This window comes from Aquila chrysaetos, chromosome Z, assembly GCF_900496995.4.
Source record: "Aquila chrysaetos chrysaetos chromosome Z, bAquChr1.4, whole genome shotgun sequence".
NCBI classification, from domain to species: Eukaryota; Metazoa; Chordata; class Aves; order Accipitriformes; family Accipitridae; genus Aquila; species Aquila chrysaetos.
In genome coordinates, this window is record NC_044030.1 from 62432742 (window position 1) to 62457466 (window position 24725).

At 41.2% G+C, this 24725-nt stretch overlaps 1 protein-coding gene across 2 annotated transcripts in view; it reads left to right on the forward strand.

The window, feature by feature from the left end:
* The window catches only part of CMYA5 (cardiomyopathy associated 5), a 48861-nt gene that overhangs the window by 6541 nt on the left and 17595 nt on the right, over positions 1-24725 (forward strand). The window contains exons 2-7 of one of the 2 annotated variants that reach the window (XM_030005076.2): positions 1636-4522; positions 4589-13390; positions 15677-15772; positions 16451-16684; positions 18428-18450; positions 20422-20543. In XM_030005076.2, the coding sequence (XP_029860936.1) occupies positions 1636-4522; positions 4589-13390; positions 15677-15772; positions 16451-16684; positions 18428-18450; positions 20422-20543 (12164 nt within the window). Of the gene's footprint in view, positions 1-1635; positions 13391-15676; positions 15773-16450; positions 16685-18427; positions 18451-20421; positions 20544-24725 lie in introns of both variants that reach the window. The other variant, XM_030005075.2, reaches the window with a different exon arrangement.

The following is a 24725-nucleotide window of genomic DNA, read 5'->3' on the forward strand; positions in this document are numbered from 1 at the left end:
CCCATCAGTGGAATTTGATACCATGTTGTCCCACCACTGCCTGGTCAGGCTGTTGTCCCACAGGGTGACTTCAGTCTTCATGTAGCACCAAGGACATCAGAGATGAGATGGTCTGTGCATCAGTCTGCATAGACCTCAGTATGGGCCAGCCCAGGGCAGCTCTTCTTGTTCGGTGCTCTAGAGAGCAAATTCATGGAAAGGTAGGACCAGCATGGCTAGTATCAGGATTACCTTTTTGTTTCTGATAGCTACTGAGCAGTTTTGCTGAGTGTCCTTTACAAAAACCATATGGTTCAGAGGATTAGCTTGATGGAGCAATTATGGCTCTTCCCAGGATTTCATCTTCTCCTTCAAAGACCTCTGCCTTCTGCCAGGCGCTCAGTGCCCTCCGGGGCGATGCTGACTGCTCCTCAGGGCTGTCCCCCCACCTCTGCAGACCTCAGGCGTCTCTGGCACCCACGTGGTGCTGGGTCGCAGCCTGTGCCAGTTGATCAGATGGGTCCTGCTTCTCCAATCCCATGGCAAGGAGCTAGATTTCTTCACTCTTGTTGACGAAGTGCTTTATCCTAATCACCTAGAAAGTGACCCTTGCCTCTGTTTAAGTAGAAATAGGACGTTGTGTGGCCACAGGTTTGCATTCTATCATGGGAGTGACAGAGACTTCACCACTTCTTCTGCTCTACTTAAGCCTCTGCCTTTGTCAGCAGATACTCTGCCTTTCTTTCCATCAGCTACTAATACAATTTCCCTAAATGAACTACTGTCTACTGAAGAAATATTGGGGTTGACTGTTTTGATTACCTTTTCTATGCTTTTTTCCAATAACTTTTGCAGCCCTAAAAATACTTTTTTTTTTAAAAAAAATAATGTCTTCTAACTGGTTTTGCTATTCTTTACACTCTTATTTCTAAGCCTTTTTTTTTGTAAAGCTTCCCAGAAAATATTTCTCCAGCCTTTTTTTTTAACTGAGAGAGATTTGATTGCAGCATATGATAGTGTACTGATTACATATCATAAGGTTTAAAGTTAGCTTTATAAAACATTGTTATTTCATATGGGGAGGGCTCAGTATATTTTTATTGTTGAATGTATTCTAAATTACTTTGTTAAGTATGTAGAGTGCTTAGAGGATGAAACATATGAGAAGACAGTAACAAACTAGTGGATAGATTCTCTCCTTCTTTGAGCGTTGTATAATCATTTATACTTGGGCAAAGCAAGTGTGAGTGCTATTAAAACACTGACAGTATCTTATAAGTGTTTAATGCAAGGTTTACATTATACTGTGAGATAACCATGCACTGGAGAATAGCCCCAGAATCAGCTCAATCTCACACTGGCAAAACAAAGTCAGATCAAAGACTGATTTTCCTGCATTGTCAAGAGCACTTAAAGACCTCCCCTTCATTGAACTAATCTTGCAACATGCACCTTACGAAAATTTATCTAAAATACATTTGTCAGATGAAATATGACTTTGCTTATGCTTGTGTTTCAAAATTTATGCGCATGCATTATTTTTACAACTTTTAAAAGTATTTTTGCTTTAATGCAAAAATCTAGATTTTACTGCAATAATTTAATTTGTTATGTGTTTTTACAGCTTTTTTTTTCTGTTGTTGTTTTTGCTTTTAGTTTAAAAGATCTTATCCAAGGCGAAGATGTGAAACCCAAGCTGCAGTACATCATGACTAACCCTTCCTTTTCTATGGTAACAGTTCAAAGTGAAGATAGTGGGATAACCTGGGAAACCGGCTCGAGTAGATGTTCTACTCCCTGGGCCTCAGAAACTAGTACAACTTCTGATCTTTACAGTATGGAAAGTTCACCAGTAGGTTCTCCTCCAGGAAAAGTTATCTTTATTATGGATGAAGGTAAGATTGTTCGGAAAAGGAAACGCAAATCTTCAAATAGGGTGCTGATGGCTACAAGCCTGAAGGGAGGCCAGGGCAATAAAAAACGTGACTCTTCTGAAATGCAGAGGCAAGAACCAAGAACTGTTCTAGGAGATCTGCAGGCCTCCGTGTTGAATGTTGAAGAGGTGGAAGCACAAGACATAGATGAGGAAATGTTGGACGACAAAGAAGATCTAGAGAACATCACAGAAGAGCCAGTAAAACGTGCTCCGATAAGATCAATATTTAGAGAGAGCAGACTGAGAAAAGTAGGGCCGATTCTTGGAGGACCAGTACAAGCTAGAATCCAGCTGTTTAACTCAATTTTTGGAGGGACTGAGCCAGCCCCTGAAACACTGGAGAAAACCAGAATCCAGAGAAGCAGCTCAGTTTCAGGAGATTCTGAACAGTTCCTTGAAACATCAGTAAAAGAAAGACTGCAGAAGTTCAGTTCATTTTCAGAAGCAACACATCCAAAACCTTTCCAGAGAGCAAGAAGTAGAAATCTTGAAACACCATCAGAGAGAAGAAGGAAGCAAAGACAACAACCCACAGCACATGCGAATCAAAGCTATTCTTCACCAACAATGCCTCTTGAAAAAGAGCTTACTAATAAAGATGATGTTTCATCTGAAAATATTAAACCCATTAAAATGAAAGATAAACCAAGCAGATTTTCAAGCTTTGGTGCAGAAACAACTCTTCAACATGAAGAAAGAAAAGACAGACAATCTCTTTCAGAGACTCCAAATCAGGTATCAGGACATTCACTGAAGTCCTGCCCTCCTGAAGAAGCCAGGAACCAGCAAAGTTATTCACCTGCAGCCAAAACATCAATAACCGAGCAAACAACCTCTGTTTCCTTAGAGTCTGATAATAAATCAGAGAAACAAGTGCCACTTTCCTCAGCTCAAAATGCAAACAAGAAACCAGACCAATCTCTGCTGACAGCATCAGATCATCTCGACGAACCGAAGCAGCAGGAAATTCAGCCTGATTCTGCACCACAGTCTGTTTCAGCAGATTTTGTTAATGAATTGGATAGACAAAGTACCCAACCTATTTTGCCTACAGCATCTGTGTCAGAACATCCTGAGAGGGAAGCACAGAAGTCAGCAGTTCAGTCCTACTTACCTAGTGCTCCATCAGCTAAATCCAAATATTCCAGTCTGTCTGAAACAAGACAGGAGGATATTATTCCTCAGTCATCAGAAACTGCACAATCTGAGCCTGAACATGTGCTTTTACCATATTCTGTAGATGAAACAGAGAAGCGAGAAACGGAGTGTCATTCATCAGCAACTGCACTGTCAGAAAGTGAGCCTTCGGGTCTATTGTATTCTGGTAAAAAAAAAGAGGGTCAAAAGACCCCATTACCAGAAACCCAAAATGTTCATTTAGAGAGGCAAACAAAGTCTGACCAAGACTTTTCTTCCTCCTTTCAGGAAACAGAGGAGCAAGGAATTAAACAAAGTTCACCTATTCCTGGAAAGATAGATTCTAAATATTTTGGCATTTCATATCCTATTCTCACAGAAACAGAAGAAACTCAGAAAACTTCAGCTATAAATAAAGCAGTAGATTTGGATCACCCTGATTTTTCCATTGAAAAAAGCAAAGAAGCAGAGAGTGCACAAATGGAGATGGAGCATCCAGATTTCTCATATTCCAGCAAAGAAATTGGAGAATCAGAGAGAACACAGATGGAGACAGAGCATCTGGACTTCCCTTTTTCCAAGGAAGAAACAGAGGAATCAGAAAGTGCACAGCTGGAGATGGAGCGTCCAGACTTTTCTTTTTCCAGGGAAGAAGTAGAGGAACCAGAAAGTGCACAACTTGAGACAGAACATCCAGATTTCTCATATGCCAGGAAAGAAATGGAGGAATTGGAGAGTGCACAACCAGAGACCAAGCATCCAGATTTCTCATACTCCAGGGAAGAAACAGAAGAATCAGAGTGTGCAAAACTGGAAACAGAATATCCAGAATTGCTTTTTTCCATGAAAGAAACAGAGGAATCAGAGAGTGCACAGCTGGAGATGGAGCATCCAGACTTTTCTTTTTCCAGGGAAGAAGTGGAGGAATCAGAAAGTGCCCAACTGGAGACAGAGTATCTAGATTTCTCATATTGCAAGGAAGAAACAGAGGAATTGGAGAGTGCTCGACTGGAGACAGAGCAGCCAGATTTCTCATATTCCATGGAAGAAACAAAGGAATTGGAGAGTTCACACCTGGAGAAAGAGCATCCAGAATTTTTTTCCAAGGAAGAAGCAGAGGAATCAGAGAGTGCACAGCTGGAGATGGAGCGTCCAGACTTTTCTTTTTCCAGGGAAGAAATGGAGGAATCAGAAAGTGCACAGCTGGAGAGAGAGCAGCCAGATTTCTCATATTGCAAGAATGAAACAAAGGAATCAGAGAGTTCACAACTGGAGAAAGAGCATCCAGAATTTTTTTCCAAGGAAGAAGCAGAGGAATCAGAGAGTGCACAGCTGGAGATGGAGCGTCCAGACTTTTCTTTTTCCAGGGAAGAAATGGAGGAATCAGAAAGTGCACAGCTGGAGACAGAACATCCAGATTTCTCATGTTCCAGCAAAGAAATTGGAGAATCAGAAAGTGTACAACTGAAGATGGAGCACCCAGATTTCTCATATTCCAGAGAAGAAATGGTAGAATCAGAAAGTGCACAGCTGGAAATGGAACATCAGGAGTTTTTATTCTCCAGGGAAGAAACAGAAAAACAAAAATCTGTTCCTTTTAAACTGGAACAGCTAGAGTCTTATTCCCCTGAAGAAGCAGAGCAAGAAGAAACAGCACAGCTTGTGCTGGTACCTTCAGATTTATCATGTTTGATGCAAGAAGCAGAGAAAGAAAACACTACAGAACTCCAGTTGGTACATCCAGATATATTTGATACCACCAGAAGGGCTGAAACACAGCAAACTGGGTATCTGGAAACAGCATGTTCACATTTACCATATTCCGCGAATAAAACAAAGCAGCAAGAATTGACACAAGCCGATTTGGACGATTCTCTTACGTCATATTTTGGTGATGAAGGAGAACAGCCACAGCCTGTACAGCAGGATTCACAGCCTGCAGGTAAGCAGTATTCCTGTGCCAAGGGACTGCAAGCAGAAACTACTCAACTGCAGTCAGAGCATCCAGTTTTGTCATATTCTGCCAGAAAACAACAGCAACATAAAACCTCACAGCTGAGGGCAGAACAGCTAGAGACATCATATTCCACTGGCAAAACAGAACAACAGGAAATATGGCAACCAAAGTTGGAACAAGCAGATTCACCATATTCCCAGGGAGAAATAGCACAGGAAGCTGTACAAAGAGACTTAAAAGGTCCAGAGCCTTCATGTTTCATTAGTGAAACAGTACAACATGAAAATGTACAACTAGCTTCAGGAAATAGGGATTTCTCATTTACTACTGGAGAAGTAATGCAAGAAGGAGTGGAGTCAGGATCTTTGGGGTCCTCATATTCGACTGACAGAGCAAAGCCCTGGGAAATGGCACAAATGGAGCAGGAGCAGTCACTTCCCTCCTGTTCCACTGCTGGTAGTCAGCAACAGGAACCACCATCGCTGAATGTGGCCCAGCCAGATATATCATATTCCTTTGGCAGGATGGAACAACAAGATGTAGTACAAAGAGAGCTGGAACAGCAGAGAACAGCCCAACAAAAAGCTGTGCAAATGGAAATGGAGTATTCAGATTTGTCAGAAACCTGGAGGAAAGAAGAGCCACAGGTCATAGACCAAATTAATTTGGCACAGCAAGAAATAGCTCAGCCAGAGTTAGTGCATCCATCTTTGCCATATACTTTCAGTGAACAAATGCAAGAAGAAATGCAAACAGAGCCAGCATATTCAGAACAGACATTTTATATAAGTACGGAAATGCAGGAGGATACGACAGAACACAAATCAGAGCAACCATTTCTTTCACGTTATACTGGCAAAACAGAGCAACAAGAAATAGTACGTCCAGAGCTGGAGCACATATTTTTGCCATCATCCAGCGGAAAAGAAGCTCCACTGGAAATGGAAATGAGTTCAGAATATCCAGACTTGTCATATTTCTTTCATGAACCTGAACAACAAAAAAAATTGAAACATCCAACCTTACCATCTCGTTTGAAACTACAAGAAACTGCACCACTGGTGATGGAACATCCAGATTTTTCATGCGACAGTGGTGAAGCAAAACCAGGTGACATCGTAGAGCAGGAGCCAGGACATCCACAGCTCTCATACTCCATGGGAGAAACACAGCGACAATCAGATCATTTGGATTCAATAGGAACCCTGGGTGAAGCAACACAAGATGAAAGTATGGAAGTGGAATCTAAATACCCAAATTTGTCATGTTCTGATGGCCAAAGAAACCAGCAAGAAACTTCACAATTGGATTCAAAATATCCAGATTTGTCATTTTCCTTTGATAAAACCAAAGAACAAGCAACTCAAGAGTTTGAGTCTAAACATCAAGGATTGCCTAAAGAAGCCAGAAAAAGAGCTTCTCCAACAACTGCACAAATAGAGTTGAAACACCCAGGTTTGACATACTCCCCTGGCAAAGCAAATGAGCCAGAAATTGCAACATGGGAAGTGAAGCATCCTGATTTGTCACATTCCGCTGATGAGACAAACCAACAAGAAGTAGTACTGCTGGATCAGAAACACAGAAAAATTTCTGTTGGCAGAGAAAAGCAGCAGCAAGCCACAAAACAGCAGTTAGAGCAAGAAACGTTATCACATTCTCCTGGTAAAACAGAGCAATTAAATGCCCAGGAGGACTTGAAACAACCAGGTTTACCATTTTCCATTGACAGGCCGGATGATGAAGTGGCCCCACCAGAGGCAGAGCACACTGATGCGATATATCCTCTGGACAACACAGAGGTGCGACCCAGAGTACAACAAGAAACAGAGCAAACTTACTCCTTTGGAAAAGCAGAACAGAAAATGGTTCAGCCAGAAGTGGAAATTCCACATTTGGCCCATTCTGTGTGTATGGCAGAAGAAGAAGAAATGGCAGAACCAGGGCAGGGACATCCTAACTTGCCTTATTCTGTTTTCAAAGCAGGAGGACTGCAAACTGCAGAGCTGAAACCTGAACACCCTGGTCTAGCATGTTCCCTCCACAAAGTGAAGGAAACAACCCAGCTGGGGTTGGAACAGCCAGATGTGTTGTATGTTCATGACAAAACAGAGCAAATCCCACCTGTCCAGCTGGAGCTAGGCCACGCAGACTTGGCATCCCCCACTGAGAAAGTGGGGCAGCGAGGGATGGAGCACACAGCCTTGGGATGCCCTTATGAGGGACAGTCTGTCAGCAGAGCAGACCATCCACAAGCTGCAGAAGAGAAACTAGGAGTTCCAGATGCATCACCTCAGAGTGGAAAAGCGGAGCAAAGAGAAATGGCAAAACCAGAGCCAAAGCATCCTAGTTTATCATATTTCATTGATAAAACACAAACACAAGAAACTACACAACTGATGTTAGGAAATCCAAATCTATCATCTTGGCCTGGCAAAACAGAGCAAGCACAAACGGCTCAAGAGGAGCAGCCAGGCTTCTTGCCTTCTTTCAAAAAAGCTGCACAAGGTGAGAAAGCACAGCCACAATTGGGGCATTCACAATTACCTTATTCTGTTACTGAAGCAGAACAAGAAACTACACATACGAAATCAAACCATTCAGATTTATCTGCTGGCAGATTAGAACACCATGAAATCATACAACCAGAGGCAGAAATTATGGATTTATCATGTTCAATTGGTGAAACACAGCAACCACAATTTGCTGAAGTGGATTTGGAGTATCCAGATTTATTGCATTCCACTGGCACAGTACGGCAACAAGAAAAGATTCAACCAAAGCAGGAACAGCCAGGTGATTTTTCATCATCTCTCAGCAAGGCAGGGCAATGGGAAGGTGCAGGAATGCAGGCAGAACATCCTGAGCTGCAGTGCTCTATGGAGAAAACAGAAGGACTGCAAAATTCCCAAGCAAAATCAGAATATGCAGATTGGTCATTCTCTGTTGGCACAGCAGACCCTCATAAAGTAACAGAGCCAGAATTGAAAGAACATGATTTGTTACATTCTTTTGTCAAAACAAAGCCATCATGGGCTGCCCCACTGGAGTCTGAACATCCAGATGTCTCAGATGCCACAGACAAAGTACTGCACCCCAATTTGTCCACTTCTGTTAGTGAAGAAAAAAGAAGTGCACAACTGGAGGTCAAACAGGAGAGGGGAAGCTATACATTACACCCAGGAGAAACAGTACAACTGAAATTGGAACAGCCGATGTTTTCAAGTTCCCATGACACAGCAGAGCAACCAAATAGGGCCCCACTGGAAGGGGAATTCCTGCACTTCTTGTATTCCTCTGGTGAAAAAGAGCAACAAGAAATGGCAAAACAAGAGTTGGAGCATTCAGATTTATCACATTCCACTGATAAAACACAGCAACAAGAAACCACACAACCTGGGTTAGAACAACCAGATTTATCATCTTGCCCTGGGAAAACAGAGCAACCACAAACTCTTCAAGTGGAAGCAAAGCATCAGGACTTGCTGCATTTCACCGGCAAAACAGAACAGCAGGGAACAGCACAACTAGAAGTTGAGCATCGAGATTTGTCGTATTCCAGTGACACAGTAGAGCAGCCACCAGCTACACAACGGAAATCAGAGCTGCCTGTAACACCCCATCCCATTGGAAAAACAAAGCAACAAGAAATGGCACATCCAGAGCAGGAACTTCCCAGTATATTGTATTCCATTTGCAAAACACTGTCACAAGAAGCAACACAAATGGACTTAGGGCAACAAGATTTAACATATGCCCTTGGTAAAACAGATGAAATGCAAACTGCGCAAGGTGAACTGGAACATACAGGTTCATTGTATTCTTCTGGCAAAAGAGAACAAGAAATGGTATTGCCAGAGTTGCGACACCCACAGTTATCTTATCCTGTTAGAGAAATAGAAGAAGAAGATACACATCAGAAATCAAACTATCCAGATGTGTTATATTCTATTGGTCATCAAGAGCACCATGAAATTGAACAACCAGTGGAAGAAATGGATTTATCGTATCCAGCTGGCAAATCAGAGCACTCACAACCTGCCCAAGAAGTACTGCAACAGTCAGAGCTTTTGGAGTCCTTTGGCAAACTAGATGAAAAAGGAATGTCCCAGCCTGGCTTTTTTCACTCCCTTGGTGAAGAAAAGCAGAAAGCAGCTTCACAGTTAGGCTTAGTCCAACCAGGTTTATCACATTCACTTGGCAAAACAGAAAAACAGGAAACTGCACAAGCAGGGTTCGTGTCTTCTGATTTTTCATATTCCACAGGAAAAGCAGAACAGTTGCAACCAGAACAACAAAAATCAAAATGTCCAGATTTGTCATACTCTCTTAGCAAAGCAGAGACTCATGGAATGAAACCACCAGATTTATTGTACTCCTATGGCAAAGCAGAACAACCACAGACTGCCCAGCTGGAGCATCCAGAGACATTATATTTCATGGGTGAAATGGAGAGGAGGGATGATGCCCAACCTGAACCTCAGTGCATTAACTTGCAGTACTCTGTTGTTGAAACAGAGCAACCAGAAACACTTTCTGTATCATACATCTTTGGCAGGACTGAGGAGCAGGGAACTGCACAAACGGACTTTGAACAATCAGATTTATTAAGACCTACTGACAAAGCAGAAAAGCATGAAATGGCCCCACTGAGAGCAGGACATTCAGAGAAGCGAGACACTGGGGCTACCTCATCTCTAACTGCTCAGTTGAAAACTGAACAAGATTTATCCTTTTCCACTGAGGAAGCAGAGTGCCAAAAAATTCAACAGTATTCATCTCTTACTGAACTAACAGCATCTGGAAGTCCAAAGTCTTCACCTGTAACTGAAGGCCTGTCCCCCAAGCACTTAGATTTATCTTACACCCACTGTCAAACAGAGCAGTCAGAAACTGCCCAGCCTGAGTCAGGCTTCTTCTTTGCAAGCAAAGAAGCAGAGAATACAAAAAATCCTCTACGTGTGCCTGTAGCTGCACAGTCAGAGGCTGAACATGTAAGAGAACAGACTCCACATTATTTCCACACAGCTACACAATTAGATTCTGAACAATTAAATTTATCATATTCTACACATAAAGCAGAAACTCTAGAAAGTCAAGAGTATTTAACTGCACCTTCAAAACTAGAGTCTGAACCTTCAGTTCCATTTTATTCAGCTGATGAAACACGTCAGCAAGAAATTCCACCTTATTCAAAACCAGCCTCTGAGTATTTGATTCCCTCATGGTCCCTTGCTGAACAACAAAAGCAAAGCATGCAGCCACTTATTCCCCAGTCTGCACAATCAGAGTGTAAACATCTAATTCCACCACATGATGAAAAAGAATTGCAAAAAATTCAGCTCTGTTCACCTAAAGCAGCAAGGTTGAACACAGTGCAGTTGGAGAATATGTCTCTAGCACACACACAAGACAAAGACAAGCAAGAATCTCAAAATCGTTCATTGGACACTAAATATTTGTCATCAGAGCAGCTAAGAAGTCCCCCCAAATTCACTACTGAGCAGGAAAAGCAAGAAATGCAACCTGATGGGCAGACAGTGCCAAGGTCGTTGACTACAGAGTCAAAGGTGACTGCTGTAGCAGACCAGCAAGCGATGTCATCAGATTCATTTGTACCTTTTCATACATTACCTGAAAAGTCAGTATTGGTGGCTTTCACTGATGATGAAGAGAAACAAAACATTCCATCATCTTTATCTGATGTAGTAGGCCTGCTTGGAAAGCAGTCTAACATAGTTTCAGGCATATGTACTGAAGGAGAGGATAGACATGAAATGCAACAGTATTTTGCAGACCAAAGGCATACAACCTTACAGCATCTGGGAGCTGTTTCATCAGATATTGTTTATGAAACCGCAACACACAAAACTCAGCATTATTCTGGTGAACAGGGTAGACTTTCTTCAGGAGAAATGAAGTCCATTAGCTCTAGTTCTGATGAAAAGCAGAATCCAGATATTCCATCTTTTGGGCTAGCTAGCTGGCTGGCAGAAGAGATGAAGGCTTGCTCAATTAGTCCAGTAAGAGCTGCAGAAGTAGACAGGCAAGGAATTCAGCTTTCTCCAAATGAAGCTTCTGGTTTTGGATCAAAACAATTCCTAGCTGGAAGTTGCAGAGAACTTACAGTTCATGGTGCTACAAAGAATAAAGGACATACGTTTAGAGTTTTTGATTCAGTGTCAAGTGAAATTTCCCACAGACTGTCCCCAGACACTAGTCAGAGAATGCAAAGGTATGATTTACCATCTCTGGTAGGAGATAATCCAGGTCCAGACAAAGTTCCAGAGCATGAAACTGGCATTGGAAACCCTACAAAAATGAAAGCAATGCAACATCCGGAGGTAGACAAAGTGTCTGAAGTGCCTGAACATTACCTGAGAGGACAAGACGAAGAAATGGAACATGCGAGCATTGTAGAAGAGAGTCAGCGTCCTCCAGAGACTGCTGAACAAAAAGATCTATTTAATATAATTTCAGAAGGTTATGAAATACTCAATATTCATGCTCCTACGCATATTTCTTCAGTTGATCAAGAAGAAAGTAAACACATGCCAGATAAACTAGAATACTTAGAAACAAATCCTTCATTTAAAAGAAAATTAGCTGATGATGACCACAGAGCCCTAGCTTCTGGAACCACAGAAATTTCAGAAAGCTCAGTGTTGGGAAGGCCTGAAAGCCAAGAACTAAAAGATTTGGTCAAAAATGATGATGTTGAGGAAACTGGAGAAACCCAACGAGAAAATCCCGTGTTGCCAGAAAACAACAATAATGCAGTGTTGGATCGTAATAATGGTATGTCCGATATGGATTATTTTGAAAAGTATACATTGATTGATGACAAATCCCCCATTAAACCACATTTTGAAAAACCGAGTTCATTGTTTCCTGTGACAGAAGATCCCAGTGAACCTGTGGAAGAAGCCACGTCTTTTAAAGAAAGTGCTGAGGTAGGTACTTTGGAAGAGGAGTTTTCCTTACTTGAGGATCTGGATGAAGTCTTTTATGGTACTGTGAAAGGAGAAAGCAAAATGCAGTCCTATGCAGATGCTCCAAACCCTTTACCTCTGCAGAAATCAACTGATATTAGCAGTAAAAAGGTTACAAATGTAGAAGATGAACCCAAGTCACCAGGGACCCCACTCTTTGATTCAGAAGAAGGAGTGCTAGAACGATCTTTGTTGTTCCCTACCACTGTTGCTGCAGTTAATCCAGAGCTTCTAGAGGAGCCACCTGCTCTGTCATTTTTATACAAGGACCTCTATGCAGAAGCAGTAGGAGAAAAGAAAAAGGATGAGACTCCCTCTGATGAGGAAAGTGCTAATTCTAATGCGTCTTTCCCTAGTAGAAATTCAGACACAGATGATGGAACGGGAATATATTTTGAAAAATACATTCTTAAAGATGAAATTCCAAGTAAGGCCATAGGGCCTCAAAAGGATCAGATACCAGAGGATGAGTCCTTTAGTGGAGGAATTTCATTTCAGAGTTCAGAGGACAAACACAAGCAGGGGTCTGGTGATGTTCAACATGTCACAACTGAGGTTCTGCCAGAAAGGGGTGTTGTGGAGAGAGAGAAAGTCCAGGTTGACAGTGACATTCAAGCAACAATTTGTAAACCAATGCATGCCATTCCTTTTGGAAGCAAAGTAATTCTTTCAGGCGCAAGAACTGATACCACTGAACAAAGAGAAGAAGAAAATGTACCTGTAGAAACAAGTGAGGAGTTGCCAGAGCAATCAAGTCATCAAGCGTATAGTCAACTAGTGGATTATCAGCGAGCTGCATATCAAGAAGCTGGTAATAAGCAGGAAGAACAGCATGATATAACAGTAGTTCCTCAAATGGAAAAATATGTCCCATATGTCAGGACTCCTGTTGAAGATAGTGAAGATGATCAGTATACTCAGGAAAATCTTTCCTGTGTCCCTACCATTCAGCAAACAGAGAAACCAGACTTGCAAAGGGAGAAGCAGCACCCTGATGTTGATGAAGATCTCGCTGAGTCAATGGACTATGACGTGATTACACAAGAAGAACTTTTGCAAGATGAAATATCATCAGAATTAACACATGAGGAGCTATTATTTGAAGACAGGGACTCCTTTGAGCAAGCTGGTGATAGTTATGAATTTGTTAATGAGCCAGAGCAAAGAACACCTGTTGAGCTTGAAGATTCAGGCTTTGTGGTGATGTATCCTGAAAAATCAGCAACAAACATTCCTCAAGTTGAGAGCCCACAAAGAGAACTAAAGAAAGCACAAGCAGACACATATTGTTACCACTGCAAACGCCCAATATCTGCTATTGACAAGCTTTTTGGAGAACATAAAGACCATGAAGTCACAACACTAGATGATGCTGCAACCAAGATGAAGGTAAGAATTAATTTGGGTAAGGGATGGAGCTACTGAGGCTAATTTCTCCAGACCTCCTGTGTTGTCAGACTCCAGAGAGTAGTTCAGAGGCTAAGTCACAATATCTATAAAATAAAAACTATTCCTAAACACCTGTTAGAGATCTTGAAGGGACACTGTCTTATTAAGGTATTCTCTGGAGTCCTAGGCTTGCTAAGCTGATGTTTTTATTTGTTCAGAAGTTTGAATGACCTTGTTTATATGTAGCTGTTACCAGACTTCATCTTTTAGCATTCTCACCTGTGTAAGTGTGTTCTGGTTTGTATGTGCAGGGGGAGAAATGGGAAGAGTGTTGTTTCTATGAAAAGAAAGTTTTAGTAACATCAGCTCATTTCACTTGAGAAGGTACAGAAACCTCCATATGTAGGGACCAGTATCACCATAAAGTGTTCTCTGTTCCAGTTACATGTGTTGGTTGCTCAGAGACGTTAGACGAGTTACACAGTTTACACTACACAGTTTTGTTGAAATGCCATCCTCATCTTCTGTTCAGTTCATGTTCATCTGTGCCAATAGTGTTTTAGCTGTAGCGCAGGTAAGAGTTTAGCAAGTTCAATTTCTTCCCACTATCTCTAAGCTGTACCACTCTAAAAGATAGATAAAAATGCCCTCCATTTCAGTAGCTTAGTCCTTTGCTATCAATACTAGTGAAAATGCTTTCACTTCTGTGGAAGCTATTCTTCATTAAATTGCAGTTCTGCTTGTGAAAACAGCATGCATATGATGTCTCACATTTCCCATATTGGATTTGTTCATGTACAAGTATACAGATGTTCCTTTCTTGGTTACCAGCTATTTAATCTCACTCCAGTATCTGAAAGGCGAGGTCTCTTTCCTGGCACTTGTTTGGTTGATGGTAACAGAGATTTTGTGTAGTTTCACTGAAATTCCAGAAGAGCTTTTATCAATGGTATTTATGTTATCTTTATGTTAACTTATATGCAAAAAAGAGAAATTAAAAGTAGGAGAAGTCAATGTGGCAGTTTCAAAGATCAGTATTTACAAACTATCTCCATGGTGTGCAGATGTATGACAGCAGAGCTGCTTTTTATATATGGCCATTCATGCTTGACTTAGAAGTAAGTCAAGTAATAAAGTCACACACCCCAGCCATCCCTTGAATGTACCCACATTGCAGCGAGTCAAGTTAAGCCGCAAATAAACATTCCATTATATCACTCCCTGGCTGCAGGGCACAGACATGAAGCCAATATTAAATCTGGCCACGACACCAGCTTGGCTTCATGTGATCTCTAGCACTTAGGGCTCAGGTTACTCTGGGATGGCATTTGTATGTTTCTTGTTACTTCTGTATAATTACTGAGAAAACATTAAGATAGCAAAATGCTTCTTGCCTGAATTTTAACTGTAGGAACATAGCTTCACAGTAAATGAAATGAGCTATGGATGGCATCTGTCAGATTTTATAGGTTATCTTGACAAACAGAAGTTTGCCTCTGAATTTTGGTGATTGGCCCTAAATATTTATAAAGTGAGCTTTCAATTGTACAGTCCAATGTGACATTTATAATTCATGGAAAATCATATGCTAGTTTTCAACAGATCTAGCTGTAGAAGTTTGCCATAATAGGAAGCTGTTACCAAAGGAAGTTAATCTTCCTTTTAGATTTATGCCAGCTAATTAAAACTAAGTATTTTTATAAATTATAAATGGCACCTAAGCAGATAGCCAGCTTGTTTTCACAAAAGGTCAAGAAGGACTAAGAAAAAGTTCTGAGTCATCTCTGATGCCTGTTGTCCCTTGGACTGCTTTTGTTTCCACACCTAATCCAACCAATGGTTTTGATGAATTCTGGTCTATAGGAAATATCTTTAAAATTCTGATTAAAAAATCATGACACTGCATAATCTATTAGCTTCATAATTACCTGCATTGTCTTCCTTTTTATGGACTTGTTCCTGTGATCTCTCGAAGACCCTCATGAGGCTCAGAGTACCCTCAGTCTCTAGCAAAGCTGTATTGGAATTCATAACGTTCAACAACTTGTATAGACACTCAGCACCTTGTCAAACTGAGCTCACTTTTTTTGGTTTGGAAACAGTTTTGTGACCGTTCCAGTTGCTATATCTGTGCTTGTCTTTGTAGCCAGGGCGATACTTGAACTTCATTTAGCAATTGTTCCAATGGTGGCTCATGGCAAAACAAAAACATTCACCTAAAAGAAGTTCCATGTAAAAGCTTTATAAAATAACATGCTTATGTTACTGAAACATTTTAAATTTCAGGATCAGTTAAGTGAATTGCTAATAGCACTGGAAGAAAAGTCAATGAAGATTGAACAGTTTGTGAGTGATATTGAATCGCTATTTAACTCTGTTGAGGTAAGTCCAGTGTTTTATCACACTAGTTTTCTTTCCCACTACAAAATTACTTCTAAGGTATGCTTGCCTTGTTTTGTAGTGTCATAGCTTCCACTAAAAGAGGCTGTTTCTCCAGTCCTCAAATTGACTTCTCCCACTGGAAGGTGTTAACTTTAGGGGAAGAAAAAGATTGCTTTTTTTGCACATTATTGCAAAGTGGAATATGTGACTGGCAAGCATTGGAGGAAAAAGTTCCCCTAATTTTGTTTATGCTTATAAAAAGCTCACACTGTGTCTTTATTTAGAATCCTGTATGAAACATCTAAATGAGTTGCCCAATGTCTTAAGTTCTTAATGCGCAAGTTCTTAAGACTTGAGGACTGTCTTAATTTCAGTTGGAAGTATGGATTTTTAGCTATTTTGTAGTCAGATTTCCTGTCTCAATGCTTAAATATAGAAGTTTAATTTTAACCACTAACAGTAAAAAAAAAAAATCTGCCATTGTTTTTAATGTATTTCTCTAGCATTACTTCTCCCAGATGAGCTTGCTTACAGAAATAAAGTTGTCTTAAAGCTTGTCAGGATGCCAGAAGGAGTCTGGGGGATGGCTCATGTATGGGTAATTGAGAATTTCTGTATATTCATTAAATGTTGTGATTTTATTCTGCAGATCAATTTACATTTGTTTTTATTTTGCAGGAAAACTGTAAGAAAAATGCAGAGTTATTGGAAAAGCAGAATGAAGAGATGCTTAAGAAAGTGGTAGCACAATATGATGAGAAATCAGAGAACTTTGAGGAAGTAAAGAAGATGAAAATGGAGTACCTGTATGAGCAGATGGTTAACTTCCAGCAAACTGTTGATTCAGCAAAGGAAGCTTTGGAGACAACAGTAAAAGAAATGGAAGAACTTGATGGATTTGTTTTCCTAAATGTAAGTAAAAGTGGCTTTCATACTGTAGTTTTTATGATACTAGTTAGGAAAGCACTTATACTGTACCTAGGCTGAGAATGAGTTATTTACCTTACCTTTTTTTTCTAGATAGCTAAATCCTGCAAGCTCAGCTATTCCACTCCGAAACTGCTAGATCATTTGCTTTTGTCATGTGAATGCTCAGAGAGAATTGCAAAGATGATGCACAGGATGAAAATGTGACTTATGCCATTAAAATGGTTCTGTTTTGTTTTGTGAAGAACAGGCTAAGAGACAGTCTGATAATTCATCCAGAATTAATTATCCACTGAGGAGTAAGAAATGTTAGAGTAAAAGGTACTTTACTGTATGAAAAATATAGGTGAAATAAGAAAGTGTAACTGAAAATTATCTGAAGCGGAGTTGTTGGGTTGTGGGGTTTCTGTGTTTTTTTTTTTAAATGAGCAGACACAGACAATAGTTATCAACTCAAATTATTGAGGCTGTGATAAATGTTTACTGCTGAAAAACAGTGAGTAGCTGTGTGGTGCTTAGCTGCCAGCTGGAGTTAAACCACGACGATGGGCTAGGTTTATGAATGTGCATGTGAGGTACATGTCTGTAAAGGTCCTTTCTGGATGTAAAAATCATCCCCTGTGAATCTGCATGACTGGAGTTACTTAGCTCATACAGTTATCAGCTGTAAAGTCGTTTCAGAGGGTCTTGCAGGTTAATCATTAATGGCCTGGGTCCACCAAGATTGTTCTTGTGCTGCAAGACTTGTCTATAATTGAGCCATGGCACTTTCTCCTCTGTAGAAGTGTATCAGCAGTCTTGAAGGGGATGGGATTTCTGGGACAATAATCTTCTCCCGTTACGGAATTAGCACATAGTCTGGAAACTCCAGAGAAACTATCCTGGGATGCAAGAAATGAAAAGTTCAAATTACTGTCTAAAGACTGATCATTCATGCAAAATAAAACAGCTTTCTAAATACAAGCCTGCAGCCCATATACCAGCAGTTATAGAAATGGTGGAGCAATATTTGGCTTTCTCCCCTGCTCCAAGCTACGCAATGTCTTAGTATCCTGTAACCAAGTGAATGCTGTGGTAGATTTTGGGATGGATGAAAAATATAGCTTATTTTCCTGAACCTTGTGAGGTACTGGATCAGTGCTTTGGCAGAAAGATAACTTTGTAATCTGAAATTATTTTGTGGTGAAATTTGGTGAAAATTATTAGATTCCCTGCCCCTTTCTGTCAGTGATAAAGGGCAGGAACTTTTCTGTCCATGAGCCAGGAAACATTAGGTGAAGATTCATGGAGCATGGGAGAAACTCTCACACCATGACTACAGATCTCACCCATCTTCTAGTAATAAAAAGTTATGAAGGAGATTTCAGCTGAAATTTGGATTTAAGTGTTCTTTATGTGCAGGTGATTTCTTTCTGCAAAAGCCTTTGTTTACAAAAGTATTTGACTGTTCTCTGGTCTTTAAACCTGGATACTGAATACTGACCCCTCAGGAGCTTAAAATCAGATTTAGACTCTAACAGCCTGCTGAGCCAGAGCTTTGAAGTGGAATATTCTTAAGGAACCAAATTCTGTGCTGGTGTGAATAAGCAGCATCCCAGACAACATCAAGTCAATAAAGCTGTGTGTATTTTATGTCTGTGAAGAGTAGCAAGACTGTTAGATGAGTGGCACTTCAACATTTTCAGGGTTTCAAAAACAGTTAATACATTTCTTTTTTTCCTCCTCTAGTCATCTAAAGAATTGAATAAAAGGTATATGAAGTATGGGTTAAGTGCACTGTAGTGAGTACTGGGCCTAGCATGCTGGATGCTTCATTTAGTATTTGCAAGCTTTGAAAACACACTGCTAATATTCATAGCTACTTTTATAAACCTTGCAAATAATGAAATTAAGTGAAGAGGTTTTATACTTGTTGCTGTAACTGACTGGTTTTGAAGTGATTTGCACATGTTCTGTAATACATCAATTAAACAAGTAGCATTTTAAAATGTCAGCTCAATTTTAAATCTCTATACAGACATTTTTAAACAGATGTTCCTTGTAGTTATTATTATACACACATATACTAAAAACCATTTTGACCATGCTTCCATCTCTTAGAGATCAGTGGTATGTTCTTTTTTCACTAGTCTGGTTCTGTATTACCTGGTCTCTGGAAGGTTATAATGCAATGTGTCACTCACATGGCTGGGGTTGTTGGACTGTATTTCTGAACACAATTGCAGAAAAAAATGAGATTAAGTAGCTTTAAAAAGCTTACCAGGAGACTATGGGCTGATGTTTTCCCATGCCTCTTTATCGGCACTGCCTGATTCAGCATGTGTCAGAGGGCTGGTGCCTCATAACAGCTGCATCCTGGCCTGCCTGCACATACCAGTAAATACATACAATCACAAACAGTTCTTTGCCATGTGTGATTTCCTCAAGGGAGTCATTTTGGTGAGACCCATTCTTTATGAGAGAAGCGTTCGATCATAAGCCTGTATTCCCCCAATAGATTTTACAAGGTGAACTACAAACTCTCAGACAGGCTGGCTGCAGGCTCCTCCTATGCAAGCCCCCAAACGTGCTTTGCCTACACCACCACCACTGACTTTGCCCAAAGGGCCTGGGCGTTGCGCAGTGCATATCAAACATACCCTCGTCAGCGCTGCCTCAGCCATCACAGCATTACATATGCTGACATGGTCTGGGGTATAACAATGACATGAGAGTTCCAGTTTGCAGTCAAATTACAACCCCAGAAGAGTGGTCCGAAGAGAATGTGCCAAACACTCCTTCATGGTTCCTCTTAATCTGCAGAATTAGGACTATAAATTTGGACTCACCTGTTGTAAGTCAAGATGTGAGAATCTGGCCACATATCTGCGTCTAGTTTATTGTGTAATAGAGCAAGTATAATGGGACAAAACAATTTTCCAAGGCTTTCTGTATACTTGGTCTTTACTTGTTTACTTACACACACTAAACTTAAAGTTTATTCTGTTTTGTGCATGGGTTTGGTTATTACCTTACTTTGGTAATACCCAACTTGCTAAAAAAGGTTAAGAACAAGTCTATATAACAATGCATGTTTTTCTAAAGAAAGTATGTTTTATATTTATTGTGTTTTGTTAAGATTATGCATAATTAACTACTTTTGTGCCTGAAAAAAAAGAAGGCGAGAAAGGTAAAACTCTGTTGCCTTGAAAAAAATAATCTTTCAGTTCCTTGAAGCTGCTCCTGCCTCAGAGTTAAAAATATGTTGGGTTTTTTCCTATAATGAACTCAGCAAGTATGGCTAATTAAGTGGAATCTATGTTCCTTCTCCTGGTTTTTTTTGCTTGCCACAAGCAGCTGCTTTACATTACGTCTCTGGAGTCAGCTGCTGTAGTTTAGCTCTAAGGTTTGTAACCTTTAAAGGCACTGCGTTAGTAAGTCTGAACCCTTGTGCTCTTGGGAGTGCTTGCTGTGAAGTTCTTGCTGTGAACTTCAAATCCTCACCTTCTCATGGGTTAAGTGTATACAGACAGTGTGCACTCTCCCTGTGCTCCTGATCTGAAATTGCAGTATGCTCTAAATGTTCAAAATCAGGGAAACAGCTTCTCCTTGCATGTTGTCCTCAAGTTCATGGGCAATATTTAGAGGAGCATACATCGCGTGGTCTTTGCTTCTGCCCTTTGGAAAACTATGTGACACCACAAGGGATTTATACAGACAGCTATGTGTTTTCTTCCAAATAGGTTACTTTCTGCAATGGATACTACCCTCTCTTTAGAAAAGGTGCCCAGTGCTTTTTCACTGTTTGAGCACTACGCGGACAGTCCAGGACAAAGCAACCAGGACTCCTTAAAACATGTGGCTGGTAAGAATCTCAGAATATTGTCTTTACAAAAGCTAATGTTTTGGCAATGCTTTGGAAATTTTAGGAAGCTAAAAACAGAATCTGAGAAGTATAAATTTGCAAACCATGTAATTAGTAATCAGAGTTGAATGTAAAATGAAGTCTAATTGTGCACAAGTGTTTGGCTTATAGTAGGGCACTAAGATGAGCAACAGAGAGAAGAGTGCTAAAGTGGAGGATTCTTGCATTGTTTCAGATATCTGTACCTCAGACTAGCAGAAGGTCTCTTTCTGTAAACCTCTCTAGGCTAAAGTTGCTGTTCCCTTGCAGACAGGGACAGAAGAGGCAATCGAAGGGTCTCCTGAGCTGTCTTCCCCTGAGGGGGACAACCCCAGCATCTCTGGTGTGGGGAGGAGGGTAGGGGGCTGGCTGATGGCTGGGGTCCCTGGGATTGTGCCAAGTGAACAGAGGCACCTGAAACATCCATGGGACGTGAAGGAAAAGTGGTTAACTGTAGCTGGAAATAGCCTCTGCTTCGGAGGGCAGCAGTGAAAATGGGGTAATAATGGTGTTTATTAATCTCTATCTGATATTTCATGTCCTGTAAAAATCCTGCCTGTGTAGGCTTTCTGCTCTGCCTGTACATAGACCTATAGAAATTATCTGGATTTGGACAGCTGTCAATGAAGAAATTGTCAGTACCAATTTGTGGATTAATTTTCCTCATAATGGGGTCTCACTTCAGTGTTTCTTTCTCGAGAGAAGGTTTGTTTAGGGATCTTGCATCTCACTGTCATACTTTGTGACCTCCCATTCACCATCCCATGCACCACCACCGCCATAGTCACTCTCTGGCTTTTCAAGCAAAGCCTCTTTCTCACATGTTTGGTCCCAGAGCACTGGAACTAGAACATCAGTTTCCCTAAGGTGATTTGTTTCCTGGCTGGATTTTCAGGTGCCTAAGGGACATTGGAGAAGTGCCATCTTGTGCAGACTGTCCAGTGTCTAAAAAGAGCTGAGTGCACTCAGCAGTGTCACTATGGGGAGATCATCTCTCTCCTCCACACCACTACTTTTATTAGACCTAGAGGAACTGAATTATCTCTGAGACCTTACCTCCCTGTCAGATTTCTATGAATTTGCCTGGGGCATTCAAAGGTTCTCAGGTGAATTTGGACAGGTACTTGTGCATGCAGTGTTATCTCAGTGTCACTATTTAGCAAGTCAGATAAAAAGATCTTTTTGTAACCCGCTCTCAGTCAGAGTTAACTGTGATGCAAATGTGCTATGTGTCTTGCTTTAGTTCCTAAAATTCCTCTTGCAGTCCCATGGGTGCAACCATTCTTTCCTCCTGGGCTGCTAACTAGTGGCAAGGTCATCCAGGAGGACAGACCCATTTTGTCATGCTGTATTTCCTTTCTCACAAGTCACTCTGTTGTGGTTTCAGCCCAGCCAGTAACAAAGCACTACCCAGCCGCTCGCTTACTCCCCCTGCCCCCCCCCCGACCCCCCCAGCCACAGTGTGATGAGGAGAAAATATAAAGAAAAGCTTGTAGGTCGAGATAAGGACAGGGAGGGATCACCCACCACTTATGGTCATGGGCAAAAGACAGGTTCAACTTGGGGAAGAAACAAAACCAATTTAATTTACTACAAATCAAATCAAAACAAGGATATCAGGAAGTAAAACCAAACCTTAGAACACCTTCCCCCCACCCCTCCCTCCTTCCCAGCTCAACTCCTGGTTCTCTCTCCCTCCTCCCCCAGCAGCGCAGGGGAACAGGGGATGGGGGTTGGAGTCAGCTCCCCACACCTTGTCTCTGCTGCTCCTTCCTCCTCGGGAGGAGGAGTCCTCACTCTTCCCCTGCTCCACCGTGGGGTCCCTCCCACGGGAGACAGTCCTCCACAAACTTCTCTGGCATGGGTCCTTCCCACAGGCTGCAGTTCTTCATGAACTTCTCTAGCGTGGGTCCTTTCCACGGGCTGCAGTCCTTCAGTCATAGACTGCTCCAGCCCGGGCTTTCCCATGGAGTCACGGCCATCTTCGGGGGCATCTGAAGATGCTGCTCCAGCGTGGGGTCCTCCCCGGGCTGCAGGTGGGCATCTGCTCCCCTGCTCCCCTCCATGGGCTGGGGGGGGACAGCCTGCCATCTCACCACGGGCTTGCAGGGGCATCCCCTCCTGCCCCGCTTCTCCTCCCCTCCTTCCTCACTGACCTCGCTGTCTGCAGAGGGGTTTCTGTCACATTCCAATCCCACTACTCACTGCAGGTTCCCCTTCCTAAATAGGTTCTCCCAGAGGCGCTACCGCCATCGCTGATGGGCTCGGCCTGGGCCAGAGGCAGGTCCGACTTGGAGCTGGGGAAGCTTCTAGCAGCTTCTCACAGGAGCCACCCCTGTGGCCCCCTCCCCCGCTACCAAAAAAACCCCACACCACACAAACCCAAAACACACTCCAACACGTTTTTCCCTAAACTGCTGAGATCCGCTTTTCAGTTTCAATTACATTAACTACTGTGTTTGCTGAACACCAAATGGCTCCAGACCAGTTTGCTTTGACTAACTGGAAATGAATGACTGTCCACTAGCAAGTGACCTTCAAAGCTCCTCATCCTTTATACTTTCTTCTCTTTCTCTTTCTAAAATACGTGGTTTTCTTTCTTCACTTCCACTACCAAGTATTTCAATTGCTATTGTGTTTTTTACTTTGGTGAGCAGTAGACAAAATATATATAATTTTTTTTTCAAGAGTACGCCCTTCCTGAAGGAAAATAGAGGTAAATGCCTACACGAAACTTTATTTGGAATTGAATGCCTTGAGTACATCATTTGTCACATACTGGAGGCAAATGTCAGACACTGTCAGAATTTTTTTTGACTGAAGCCATTTGACGAAATACATGTGAATTTGCCATGTTTCTCCAATCCACTTATTTTCCCTTCAGAAAGTATAGTCTTTTACAGAACAATTTCATAGAACTTTATTTTCACCACTTCAGAAACGTCTTTCCTTCAAAATGCCCCCCATTTCCAAATTTTCCATATCCACTAGTGAAAAGTGCTTTTCCCTCAAATTCTTCCTCCTTTCATGTCAGCCACCCTCGTTAACAAATTCATAAGCATAAAAAACACTTGCAGCATGCCACTGAGCATATTGGAACCCAGGCTCCGCCACAAGAGTGGGAATAATTTAAAAATGGAAAAATTATTATTTCCAAAGCCTGCCATGCATCCTGCCCTTTTATACCAGAAGGTGAGGACCTTTGCTTATTGTAACAATCTTCCATTAGAGTCACAGAGGTGTGTAACTACTCTCTTTCAAGTCCACAAAGCCAAGGAAATGTCATTTCTCATTACATTGGAAAGGGGTAAATGTCCATAAAACATTTGGGATTATTATTTTTTCTCCTGGGGGCTGTGGAGATTAGGTAGCGTGAAGGAAAAAATTCCTTACACTACAGCACTTCAGTGAAAAACTGAACTGATGAGAAAATGTCACACTTTCCTGTTGCAAAATATGATTTAGTCAAACTTGTGGTGCAAATATCTCATTTCTTTGACTAAAATTCATTTAAAAAGGGATCATCACTTTGATAACATATAAATGTTCTCTTTCTGAAGAGAATAGTTCAACCTCTTGCTTTGAAATTACTTCCTTTCAAAAGTTTGTTTCATATTATGCAAAAGGAAATTAGAAATCAAATGTTTTGCAATGTTACTGAACTGAATTTTGATATATCTTTTTTTTTCAGAAGTTTCATTCATTAAGCTAGCTTCTGTTCAAATTTGGCATAATAATAAATCTTGCAGTTGTGGGATTTCTGTGATCATAAATAGCGGTTTCTAGGCAACTTCACAGGGGAAAAAAAAAAAAAAAAAAGCTGGTTTCCCCACTGAGTCCACTGAAAGGAAGTCTTTTCCTAAAGACGATCAATTTTTAAATCGACCAACTCTAGAAGCAGTCAAAAAACAAAATGTGGATTGTTTTTAGCAATGAGAAGGATAATTTTTTTTGATGGGAAGCAGATGTAATCCAACTGTACTGGTAGCTCTCTGTATAAATCATAAGGAAAGAGCCAGCATCTGCATTTGCCTTGTTCATGCCACAGGGGATCATCATCATTACTGTGAAGATAAATGAAAAAAAGCAAAAGCTTTTTGCTGAGATTCTAGGAGAATTCATGCAATATGGAAATTTACTGGG